This window comes from Apteryx rowi, unplaced genomic scaffold, assembly GCF_003343035.1.
Source record: "Apteryx rowi isolate R43461 unplaced genomic scaffold, aptRow1 scaffold_59, whole genome shotgun sequence".
Lineage (NCBI taxonomy): Eukaryota > Metazoa > Chordata > Aves > Apterygiformes > Apterygidae > Apteryx > Apteryx rowi.
Window position 1 is genome coordinate 1,892,497 of NW_020450860.1, and position 12,573 is coordinate 1,905,069.

A 12,573-nucleotide genomic window follows, 5' to 3' on the forward strand; every position below is an offset into this window, starting at 1 on the left:
AAGGCACTAGACTCCTTACTTGAAACATGCCCCTCACGAGTCTGATGTCTAGGGTCAGGAGACTTAAGGAAAATGTTCCACGGGGGCAAAGCACACTTAGATGCTCCTGGCCAACTGAGTTCTCAAAAGCCCTGGAGCAATCGCTGGTCAGGTCTTCAATTTTTAAGGAACATTTCCATAGTACTGACTGTGCTGAACAAGCTAGAGGAGCCCAGTGATGAGTGCTAAGAAGTACGAGTGCCACAGTAGCCTCCAAGCAAAGGGGCTTTCACTGAGCACCCACCTTCTTCTCTCTTCCGTGAGGAGCGAGCTGAGGGCCTGTGGGCCCTCTGAAGGCCAGCAAGAGAGTGTTATTGGGGGATGAAAACATCCTGTTCCAATATGGGAGCTCAGCAAGATGAAGCTTCTTGCCTACTACAAATTTATGGTTTTGATCTGAAACATAATCTGCATTAGCTGAATGTACTCCTTCCCCTCTCTCTCTCAGCCACACACTGTCTTAAATCAATCGCACTAGCACAACTGAGGGAACGGGGCAAAGACAGGAGACAAGCAGCCAGATGATGGACAGAAGCCRTGCTTCCCCCTGCTGCTCCTGTCCCAGCCTGGTTTGAGGTCTAACTCCATTTGGTCAAATGGAAGGGGGACAGACCAGATAGCAGTACACCCGACTGCAATCTCTGGCTAACATTTATAGGCAGCTTTTCGTTTCCATGTCCACTCTCTTCCCTTCCAGAGCTGTTTCTTCAACCGTGTGTGATGTGAACTTGTTCCTCCTAGGACTTCTTGGAAAGTCTTGATAAGTGAAGCTCACCTGATATTTTTTGACGGAAAAGAAAGGTCAGGAGAGAGAGAGAGGGATTTTTTTCGTTTTTTCTCCAGAACATGTGCACAAAGGCAGGAGGTGTGGAAGCCTGTCTCTTTGAGACCAGCGTGTCTGCAGTCACGCACTGCAAACTCAGAGCATCCTCGAGGTGCCAACTTGACTTACCGGCTCTCTTTGGGTGCCCCTGGGTACCAAGGGCTCTCTGGAGGCGTGCTGTGAGGTGCCGGTAGGGTCACCGCTTGGGAAGCGTAACAAAGAGGTTAGCTGGAGAAGCTCAAAGCCGAGCAGTGCAATTCTCTGGGACTCCAACAGTGCGCAGCAGAGGAACATCACCACCACTTTGTGGCACTAAATAGTCACTATGTTTTGAGTATCTCAGCTGGGCATGTAAGACCAGTTCTAACAATATCCAAAAGGAAGAACACGTTCTCATTTGTAGAGTGTACAGCATTACGAGGGAATAACCCATTACATAGAAAGATTTTTAACATTAATTACAGTACTGCTTTATCGTATTATAATTTGACTGCCAACCCTTTCCCTTGAAATTAGTAACCAAGGTACATAATATAATCAAACGAGCTTTTTTAAAAAGTACATCTTAATATAAATAGTTTATTCAGTGCATGGTTGTGTATACAACAAATAATAAACAACTCTTGTACGAGGCAGAAAGCTGCCTGTACAGAACTATGTTGGTTTTGGAGCACAGAATCCAATGATGATTAATGCACAAAATCTTACACGTCATGCAACTCTATGCCAATAGTCCAACTTTCTCCCATGCAACAGACATGATGACCTAAAAGGAAACCTAACTACATTTTTTTAAACAATTGTTTCCAATAGCATGTATAAGTATATGTTGTTTAGGGGTAACCTGTCCTAACACTCCTCCTACATAATATTCACGTGCCCATTACAGTGAAAGAAGGACTTTTACAAATAAGACATTTCTTATAAAAAAATTAAGTCACCTTAATTCCACAGTTTCTGTCGTTAGAAAAGAAGCCACAACAATAGTTTAACATGACACACAAAATGGAATTAAGAGAAATCTACACTGGAGGATAATTTTATCCCTTTCCGTTAACTTCCACTTGGGATAACAAAACAACTCAATTCCTACAGACTGGGGTTAGCACAAGAACTTTACCAGAAACTACAAATCTATAAAAATTTATATTTCTTTGTGTTTAAAACCACAAGAACACTGTTTGCTTGAGCCTGAGACACCAACTCTCAGTTCCAACCCTGAATTTTTAATTTTTTTTTAAAGACATAGCTTTAAAGACCCATTGGAGTTCAGAAATCAAAAAGTTGCTCTATTCCAAATTAAAGGATACATTTTTTATCAAGCCTTAGATATAAAACGGTAAGCCAAGGAAACAACAGAGTTTACATATTTATTTTTGTTTGCCCCTATAAAACATGTAAGCATTAAAATTTCCTTTGAAGAGCAAAAGTGGTCTTTTTCTTAGTTGGAAAGCAAATTCTTATCAGCAGTGAATGCTGTGAAATGTTTTTGTTTCGTATTCCACAAAGCATAGGAGAGAGAGAAAGAGAGAGGGAGAGAAAGAGAGAGAGAGAAAGAGAGAAAGAGCTGGACATTTCTTCTCCGAGATTTATTCCGCAGTTATGTTTGCTGGCTATCCAAGTGCCTTGTGATATGCACAAGCATATTCTACATTACTGGGGTATATCCTTTGACAACCAGTAGATCTAATGGCTGATAAACGAGTGACCTATGCAAGTTCGGTGGCTTGTCCTGGGCAATTGAACGTTTGGATGAAAGACTGCTAGTAAGAATTCAACTGCATCCAGAGGTAAGGTTCTGTTTAGAGAGCACTTGGCTTGCCTTAACCTGGCTACGTTGACTCGTTTTGACTCATGGATTTACCCCCGTTTAGCACTCCTGAAACGCTTCTGCTCTTTGTTGGGGTCCCACTTCCAGATCTTGAGAATTCTGTGAGATCGTGGAGAGAAGGCTCCTTGTACATGGCCACTGCAAAGCAAAGGAGAGGGCAGCACGTCAGCATGGATCATGGGCTACTCATCAGTCAGTGCCACATCTGGCTGTGAAAYGTGCATTTTTCATTCAGCAATAAGCACCGTAAGGAGGGAATGAAGGAAACATAGCCGTTCACTGCAAGGAGACCTCTTCCATTTCAAACGCCTCCTAAGAAATTCTGAGAGCCTCTTTAAGGGAATGACATTTCAGAGACAGGAAAAAACACAGCTTCCTCCCCCTCCCAATTAAATCACCCACTTAACCACTGCACGTACAAAATGCTGCAAGATAGACCTGAGCTGATAAAAATCAGCACTTGTTTACTAATGGTGAAGTGCTCTGCCAATAGCTATGATCTGACCTGTTACTTGTATACATAGCCTAGGCAAATAGGTGAGAAAACGGATTTTTAAGTCTTCTGTTTGTTTTAACACACATCAGAAGTGAGAGTCAACCCCAACATCAGTTACCTAAAACCTTGTCCTGTATTAGCCTGTCAAGCTAGACCAGCATCCATCCAAGACTATGCATCTTTGAAATATGCTCTCTGATTTCAAAATGACACTGCTCTGCAAGGTTGCTTAGGAGCATAAACCAGCAGTAGAGGGTTTCATTCCTCTTGAGGAAGAAGCATAGAGAAGTTTGCTCTTCTGGAGAACAGGGAGCACCTCCATGCCATGGCTGAGATTGTTCTCTTTGCATTGACCAGAGGGAGAGCCTGGTGTGACCACAGTCCTGATTTAGATGCTTCAGTTAACTGGGATGAATCTAGGTCCCATCTTTTGAGATAAAGCAGCACACGTATCCCACATGCATTACCTCTAATTGTCACATGCTGGTGGCACATTAATTACAGTTTAGTTAGCACTGCACATTACAGCTTTATCCCAGGCAAAAATAGACAGACAAACAGCCTGTAACATAAAGCACAGAGTGACAAGATGCACAGCAATATGCAAATGTCCAGTGAGCAGGTGTTTGGGCCATTCCAGGTGAAGCCTCCATCCCCTACAGTGGAGACATTGTGGACTTTGGACACAAAGAAGCTAATATATCTATAACCTAGTTGGTTAGATGAGAAAAAGACAGAAGTGAAGTAGAGAAACCTAAAAAAAGCAGCTCTGATTGCATTAATGGTGTGTTACAGAACATTATACTCCTGTTATATAAGCAGCTGAGCCCTTCCAATGTGTATGCACAGCAATTAAACATTTCCGACACAATATAATGCCAGCTCAGATAAATGGAGCAAACCAAGGCAATTACCTTTTAATGGTTTTGGAAGAAAGTGTGCTGCAGGTTTATTTTTCTTYACGTGGTTTCCTTTCATTATTTCTCCTTCTTTGTTAAGACCCAAATACCAACCCCGGCCAGACTGTTGCTGTCTGTAGATCATTGAAGAATATGTCACATAGTAGTTTTCAAATACTGATTCTTTGAACTTGCATTCAGGTGTAAAATGTTCCTGTAAGAAAGTAACAGATCAATATGTGCAGTGCTGAATTTCACATCAGTTAACGCAAAAGCATCCAATATTCATTGCTTCTCCAACAGTTAAAAGACATACCTCTCACCCTTCACTCTCCGATTATGAAACACTGGCCCTAAAAGCATTAACAAAAGAGTCGCACAATTTGAAACCTGTGAAATGATGCTGTGAGCAGCTCAAAGCAGCATAATAAAATCTTTTTGGACAATGAGTAAAAACTCTAAGTGAAGAATTATTGATTGATGCAACTAATGGATATTAGGCAGACACAGTCGTAGTGTCAACCACAAGGGACCAGCTGCGGCTCAGCCCCACAGGCGGGAAGTTAGGACAAGTAAAGCCTTTGTGCATTAACTGCTGCCTTTAACTGCTTGTGGGGAAAGTGCAATAAAAATTCAAAGGCAGGATACCGTCAGTAAATGGTTTCTTACTAACCCAGCAATACTGGGTTAGCCTCTAGCAGCTGCCTCTTCGGTCTAACCTGTGCTCTTTCTGTGCCCAGCAGATCATCCACTGCAAGTCTAGCTGTCAGAGACTCCCTGGAGACATCAGCCTCTGCTCCGAGAATGGTAGGAGTTAAATGGTACCACGGTGCAAAGCCTGTAAGATCAAGCTTTAGTCCCCATGTTGAACTGCACTGGTTTTTGGGGGGGAGTAGATAGTGTTGGGTTAATAGTTAAAATAAAGAGCAACAAACCAGGAGAGCCTTTTTCTTCCTGCCTGTGGAGTGATGGGCTTTCACTGTGTAGTGGCCTCGACTCAGTCAATACCTTTGGGCACGACTGCCCAGATCGAAAAGAAAGGATGCAGGCATGAAACATGGCAAGATGGTCTTAGAGCCATCTAAGACCAAAACGCCAGTCCTGAAACAACCACTCACTTGCTTCTTAAGTCCTCTGGGTGCTTCGTTTTTTTTAACATTACAAGTTTTGACAAGGTCTCACCTACAGACCCCTCAAAGTCCATAAAGTACGAAAGAGAAGGGCTTGGTCTGGTCATGCAGATGTAAGTAACGTAATCCTGCCTAGCGCTGCATTTCAGAGCAGCCAGCTGCGAGCTAGTCTCTATTTGTGAAGTCAGCCAGCTTCAGCGGAGCTGTCCTTGTGCACAAGTATCCTTCAGCAACGTGAAAGAAAGGAAGAAAAATTGTGCTTGCATAATGATTGTAATTTTGATTTAAAAAAAAAATCACAGGAAATTAAATGTCTCAGGAGCTTAAGATGTTCTTATCTAGTTTCTCAAATATTCTTGTCTGAGAAAGACAGTATTTTAAAAAACACTATGTATTTTCTCCACATCTTTTGCTGTTTTGTCTTCTTGTAGGAGAAAGAAAAAAAACCTCACATCCTCTGACTGGCATTTGCTTCAACAAAGAATGTGAAGTAAGCAATTTTCTCCTTTTTCCTTCAAGCTAATTGGCTGTTATTTAGCTAATTGACAATTGGTTTCAATCGCTGTCAAGCAGAGACAGTCACTGTATTTTTACAAGATTTCTAAATAAAAGCCTTCCATCACTTTACCCTGCCCAGTACTTGCCATGTTAATAAGGGCTATTGCAAGTGTATCATCCAATTAGCAGCCAAATGGAAAACTACAGTGCTCCCACCAGAAGATTATGGTTTATGTACAGTAATTTGGAGCTGTTTAGGGTACAAAAGGCCTGCCTGTACGCTGTGCCAGAGGTGCAGGTCACGAACAGAACCACATATTTACTCCAGCTCTCTCTGAGGAAGCCAGCTACTCGCAGCTCCACCACCTTCCCGCGAGGGGATTGGTGCCTGATCCCACTCCAGTGCTTTGCACAGGACCACAGTGCCACCAGCCCTGCTCTACAAAATGGGAGAGATTGAAACAGAGCGGGAAAATGGACAGAAAGATGCTAAAAACCTATTTCACCTTTATTTTTCCCTACGGCTAACAAGCCCACGTCAAATCCCCTCCTGGTTTTTCCGGCACTAGATCGGACCAGCTCCTTCACCTGACTGTTTGGCACAAGATCACGCTCCTTTGTCTTAACTGACATCTACATAATTCCCAGGCTATGGCTGCAGCTCCAAAGAACGTATGCGCAGCGGGGAAGGCTTCCTCCCTTCCCAGTAGAAGTCGTTCCCACATGAGCCGTTTGCAGGAGCTGAAATGCTCTGCTAGCTCCTGAATACCCAGCAGCTGCATCCAGCGCAACTCACCTTCTGCAAGTGTTTGTGCCCACCCATTGCTTGCATTTTGTTTAATCCAATATGCGCCTTTGCTACTCATTAAAAAAGAGTGGGGGAGGAGAACTGCAGAGGGAAGCTTTGAATTAGGCACGCTAACAGATGTGGTCCTGATTTGGGGGTATTACAATTAAAACATACTTTCCTGAGCTTGGCAAGTCCACATGCTGGCCCAGCTGGGTACAGATTGGGCTTCCATCAGCTCATCAGCTAAATTATGATGCAGGGCAGCAAGTCCTGAATGGCCATTATATTATTTTTGCTGGCAAGTTCTTTAATAATGTACTGAAGAAATGCAGGTCAAAGTCTGGAGAGGGCCTACGCTGATTGCCCAAATTAAAACTGACCTTTTCTAGCTCGTGTAATTAATCCTACTGAAAATTTACACATATAAATAAGTGTTGAATTCTAAGGCCTTGAACAGACATACCAATGGATGTAAGCGTACAATGATAGTAATGTCGTTCTTGGCTTTTCCTGTCTCTCAGCTGTCCTGAAAGGAAGTCCATCTTTGCAAAGAAAATAATTTGAATGAGATCTGAGGAGTCAAGTGCTAAAAATACATTGTTACACAAAACAGATGAAAAAACAAGTATTTGTGTGAAATAGCATTTCCAGCTGCTTACTTCAGAAGTCAAGAATGATGCCGTCCATGCAACAATAAATCCTGCTCACCTGAGCCCCTCATACATGCCCCCAAACAACAAATGAAAGAATGAATGAATCAATAAAACTTTTAAAAAGTACTGGATTCATTGTAGCCATGACTCAGTCATGCTTAAGTAAGCAAGAGGATGAACTGTCAGAAGCTTCTTCTTGGTTTTGATCTGATCAGCTGAACTACTGAAATGTATGAATACATCTGCAGCTGCATTAAATATAACAAATAAAAAAGAATAATTTTGTGTATGATAATATAGTAAAAAGGCATTATAGCATACACTTAGAATGGCTGTATTTCCAAGCAGCTGACTAGATTACCAAGGGAAAGAAAAATTATAACCTAAGTAATTTTAGAAACATCTAAAATGGTCCAGTCTCTTCCATACAAAATATTGCGTTACAGCTCTGCCAAAGCTGAAAGCTAAAATAAGGTTAAAACAAAGCTGGAATTCTTCCTGCTCTAATTGTGCAAAGGCTGCTGTTACAAGCCAAACATCATCCAAATTATCAGCCATCAAACCCACCTGCACTGCAGGACTGAACAGTAATGATTCTGGCCCCCAAATGATGGTGATCCTGGACTTTGAGCCCCCTCTCCCTGACAGAAAATGGGAAATCTGATTTAAAGATAGATATTTAGCATCTTCAAGTCTCTGTCATATCACAAAAGACTCTAGTCAGGATGGCTGCAGGCACAGTGCACATAGGGAGCTCGAAGATGCCTGCTCAGGGCTATTTAGTGTATACTGTATTTACATCGTGAATACCATCAGCAGGGGACACGACTAAATACTTTACAGAGTTGAAAGTTTAAGTCATTAGACTGGTTGTTTGTTAAATTTCTATAGATCACTATAGGTTGAATATCCTGCAGCTACTGTACAGCAGTTGACCAGGCTAATCTGACATTTTATTCAGACAGCTTTAGTGCTAGGGGCATGAATAAACATAAAAAAAAAAGAAGCAATTTTGGAAATACTTGGGAAAAGTATTGGGATACTTAGGAAATGTTCTAACATATTGAGCATAAAGTTATGTTCCATTTAATCAATGACTCTATCTGCTTTTGGGATTCATTCTTTATTTTCTCCACCTAATGAAAATTGGATTTTTTTTCCTCCATATCCTTATTTCTTTGAGGACTGTAATGTAGCCCAAGATTTCATTCTATAATCATGAATTTTTGAAGGAGCCTCTTTAAGGCTCCTGAGTAGTGATTTTCTGCGCCAGTGAGCCTGCCTTTTTTATTAACAGAGATTGATTTTCTCTATCTTGGCATGTGAAGTTCCAGGGTGTATCCTCTGGGTCACCACCCTGTAATGTGCAGTGATATCAACAGCACAAAATGTGAATACTTCAACTTTTAAGTTACCAGAAATAACAGCTTCTAGAGCACCAGTGTAAGAAGACAGTGTGAAGAAACTGGTATTTTGTGAAGCCACCAAAATCTGTTTGCTGCAATGATGGAAACTTATAATTATCTTGAAGCAATTTATTCTGGATAAGGACTAACATGTTATAGTTCCCACAGAGAGATTCCAATCCCAAAAGATGTCCATTTTGCTTAAATTTACCTATTGTGAGGAATCCTAGAGATTTCAGTGGGAGCAACTCACAGTAYATGAATATGCACAGATCTTGTAGGGCCGTAATTAGGAAATCCATTTGACCATGTAATCATGACCACGTACAACAGTCACTGGTCACAGCAAAGGATGTGCTTTCTGAAAAGCTGCATTTCTATGGGCTTTGGAAGACAGATGCCATATCAGTGCTTCTTCCAGGTGAGCTCTCACAAAGACATTGTAGGTACCCCAGAGTCCTCAGAGAGCGCTGAAAAGCTGTCTAACTACTGCTAGCGCAACACCCAACTGCTGAGCAAGAATTTGTGGAAGGGTGTAATTCCCCTTGAGTTCACCACAATTTGAAGGCATCGCACTGGCCGTGCGACCATTCAGGGAAGAAAACTAAATTCAAAATTATGTAGATGAGATATGTTAAATTCTTTAATTATGAAAACCCACTTACTGGCAGGAGTGACAGAAAGGCACAATTTCTCTTAAAAGTGATCCCAAGCAAATCCATAGCATGGAATTGCTTGGGATATTGCTTGGGATACTGTCATAAACCAAATTCTATGAAGTGAAGCGCAAAAACTCTGTGGTGTGTAAATTTATTTAGGACATAGCTTCCCAAAAGAGCAAAATGGAGCCCAAGGAAACAGCTGGGTATCCAGCATCTCCAGAGTGAGATTTAAGGTTGTCACTAGGTATTCTCTGAATCTATGAAGAAAGCGTTAAAAAGCTCTTGTAATTATTCCCTTGACATTTTTCCTTCACACAGCAAATCAAATGCACAAACTTCGGGAAAAAATGCACACAATGAACTGAAGCAGAAAACATATTAATCACAAATACAGACATTTACAGGTTTAAATTTTCTTCATTACTTTTCAGTACTAATCAGTGACTCAGTTGTGAAAACTTGTCCAAGTCTTCTTTGCCCAGATTTTTAAGTGGCATTTAGGCACATCAATAAATACCTATTTAAAGCTTGGTGTGTCACTTCTCAGCTTGTTCTGCCCATGAAATGGATGTACTGCCTGACAACCCCAAGGGAAAAGACTCAAGCACTGTAAGCAGTGCTGAAATTTAATTGAGATAGGAACTATGCATGATCATATTATTGTTCCTCTGTCTTCTAGTGATGCTTCACTTCTACAGCTGTATTGATTAACGAAAACACTCCCTAATTGGGGCAAGTGAACTAAAGCATGATACATGCAAAAAGGAGACACTCTTCTGATTACTGCAGAGAAAATTAATCCTGTTAGAGAAGGTCTGCAATGTGATTTCAGTGTTCTGCAAGATGGCCAGGAGAACACCTTGCAGATGTCAAACACAGATCCCTTTCCTAATCCTGCCCGCAAAGTTATGAGACTTATTGTAATTTACTCAACATAGAAAGAGAGGAGATCCACGTTGTCTCATATGCTTCTCTACATCAGTGCAGAGCTACACTGAACATGTGCATACATGCCCTACCCATCCTGGATGCATGGTACTGGGAAGCCTCTGCAGTTTCCAGAATGATCAAACCTTCTATAAATACTTCAAAACCTCCTAATGTTTGCATCTACCCATTTTGATTTCTCTGGCTTTAGGGCATAAGACTTGCCAGCCATAGTTCAAAATTAGAGAAATTCTAATAAGATAAAAGCAAATATCTGGTCCTTAAATACTGTCTATTTTGTGAAACTCAGGAAGTTCATTAAGCAGTAAGCGCTTGTCAGGTTATCTGAAGGTTCTAAACCAGACTAAGGGAGAAGATCAAAGTATGTGGTACAATCCTAGTATTAACTAGACACTGCTTTTTTTTCCTCTATATATTTAATTTTCATTGTTTTACACATACAAAAGTCCTCTTATTACTTCAAAATCTGTAAAGGAAAGCCTGTGTATTAATCTGTTCTTAAGCCTCTTTAGAGAGAGATCTTTATAAGCATGGGTTTGGTGTTTAAAAAGAAAAAAAAAGAATGTTAGAATAAATTTCTCAATGTCTAGCCAAAGATTGTATTGCACAATAAAGTCCCAAAGAAGGAATTCATGGGCCATACTCCCTTGTCTGATCAAGCACTATAACTTCTGGCTCAGGCAATCCCCAGCTGTGGGTCACTGAAAAATGGGAGGTGGAAATGTCCTGCATGTTTGCCCTGCCCTTGTGCRCTCTCCTGTCATACTCTTCTCCAGGTATACATTACTGGTCATCTTTAGACACTGAACCGGCTGGACCTTGGTTCTGACCTGCTACATCTTCTCATGATCTCCCTTCTGCTGGACTGAGTCAAGTAGAACAACTCCATCTACTCAACTGACTGAAGCACCAAGATCCACCCCGCGAGCACATCAAGTGGACAGCAGGAGCTGCCTCAACAAATGGTCTACACAGACTACTGAAGACAGGGATGCTGGAAGAGATGTGYTCTCTGAAAACAAGCTGGGAAAGAGCCTGCCTGCTCAACCTGGACAAGAAATTAAGTCACCTTACCTCACTGAGGGCAGCTGAAGCAGGCAGATCGCTACACACTGCATATCCATAGCTATACGGAGCATATGGATAGCTAGAGCCCAGTGAGGCTGTCAGTTCATTTCAGCAGACTTGGGATCATGTCAGCTGGGTAAATCTTGCTCYCATTCATGACCTTAGCAGAACTCCTGTTCCCTCTCGACAGGCTCAAGATTTCCCCTTCCCCGAGCAGCTAGTTCACTTTATAATTCTCCTAAGCTCATTATCGCAGTTTCCTGTGACACTGGCTTGCACAGGTGATGCTAGCACTGTGGAAAACACATCTAACAGGTAATGGTTGTTGTGCTTTATCTAAGTAAACTTCTCTTCATTTTATARCTTTCTTTTCTCTGCTTTTAATTTTGGAAAACAGCTTATAAAAGTACCCAGTGTGCCTCTTCCGTGCCATTCATTACCCCACATCTCTCTRTCATGTCTCTGCTTATTCATCTCTTGTCTTAACTAAGTGGGCCTAATCTTTTTAAATCTCCTCATAGGAAAGGTTCTCTGTGCCTCTAATCATTTTCATTACCCTTCACTGACTCCTTTCAATTTTTTTGCTATATCATTTCCACAAATGAAACACAACATTTAAAAAGAGGCTGCACCATTGAGTTGTATAATGGAGGTAAAATATTTTCAGTCATTTGTCTTACGACAAAATAAAATGGTCTTTGCTGTTCAACTTCACCATTGTGCATTTGTACAAAAGTTCTATATCTTTTAAATTGTTTCTCTAATAAATACAGTCCAATTTTATGGTATTTCTGACCTTCTGATCAGTGTACCCAAGCCTAAAAATTAAAGGAACAGAGAAGGAAGCAAAAGGCAGATATGAAGGCTTTTTTTCCCCAGCACTAGAGTAGAAAGCCCCAAAGATGCTAAGCAACCTATTTTATGGCATACCCATTATTACACAGATAACCTCCTGGCCATTGCAATCAGATTTCTAGCAGTTATAATTGACATCAAATCCTGGTTTCGTCAAATCTCTCTGACACAGCTGTTGTGCAGAATGTCCTCAAGTTAAGTGTGTCAGACATTACTTTTTAAAAAAATACATCTAGGCTGAAGAGCTCCTTTGAAGGTATGGGGCCGTATTCTGCTCCCAGTTAAACACAGCCCTGCATCCCCCTCGTTTTAACAGCCGAGCCCCGAGCCCATTGCTGTTCTCTGAGCACAGCTAGTGACACGAGCTGCTAAGGCTTAGCACTAAGAGGCGGTCGAGCCTTAGGAGACACCGCAACTGCCTGATTTTGTGTCAGCTACTTGTGGTTTGCTCCTCTGAGCTGCTAATTGCCTGCCA

The 12,573-nt window shown here is 41.5% G+C and overlaps 1 protein-coding gene across 3 annotated transcripts in view; it reads right to left on the bottom strand.

Moving 5' to 3' along the window:
- Positions 1-2,242: 2,242 nt before the first annotated feature.
- The window catches only part of FGF13 (fibroblast growth factor 13), a 252,059-nt gene continuing 241,728 nt past the window's right edge, over positions 2,243-12,573 (bottom strand). For 2 of the 3 annotated variants that reach the window (XM_026082710.1, XM_026082708.1), the window contains exons 4-5: positions 4,104-4,302; positions 2,639-2,831 (exon numbers count right to left, since the gene is read on the bottom strand). In XM_026082710.1, coding sequence (XP_025938495.1) covers positions 2,695-2,831; positions 4,104-4,302 — 336 coding nt within the window. In that variant the 3' untranslated portion in view covers positions 2,639-2,694. Of the gene's footprint in view, positions 2,832-4,103; positions 4,303-12,573 lie in introns of all 3 variants that reach the window. The other variant, XM_026082709.1, reaches the window with a different exon arrangement.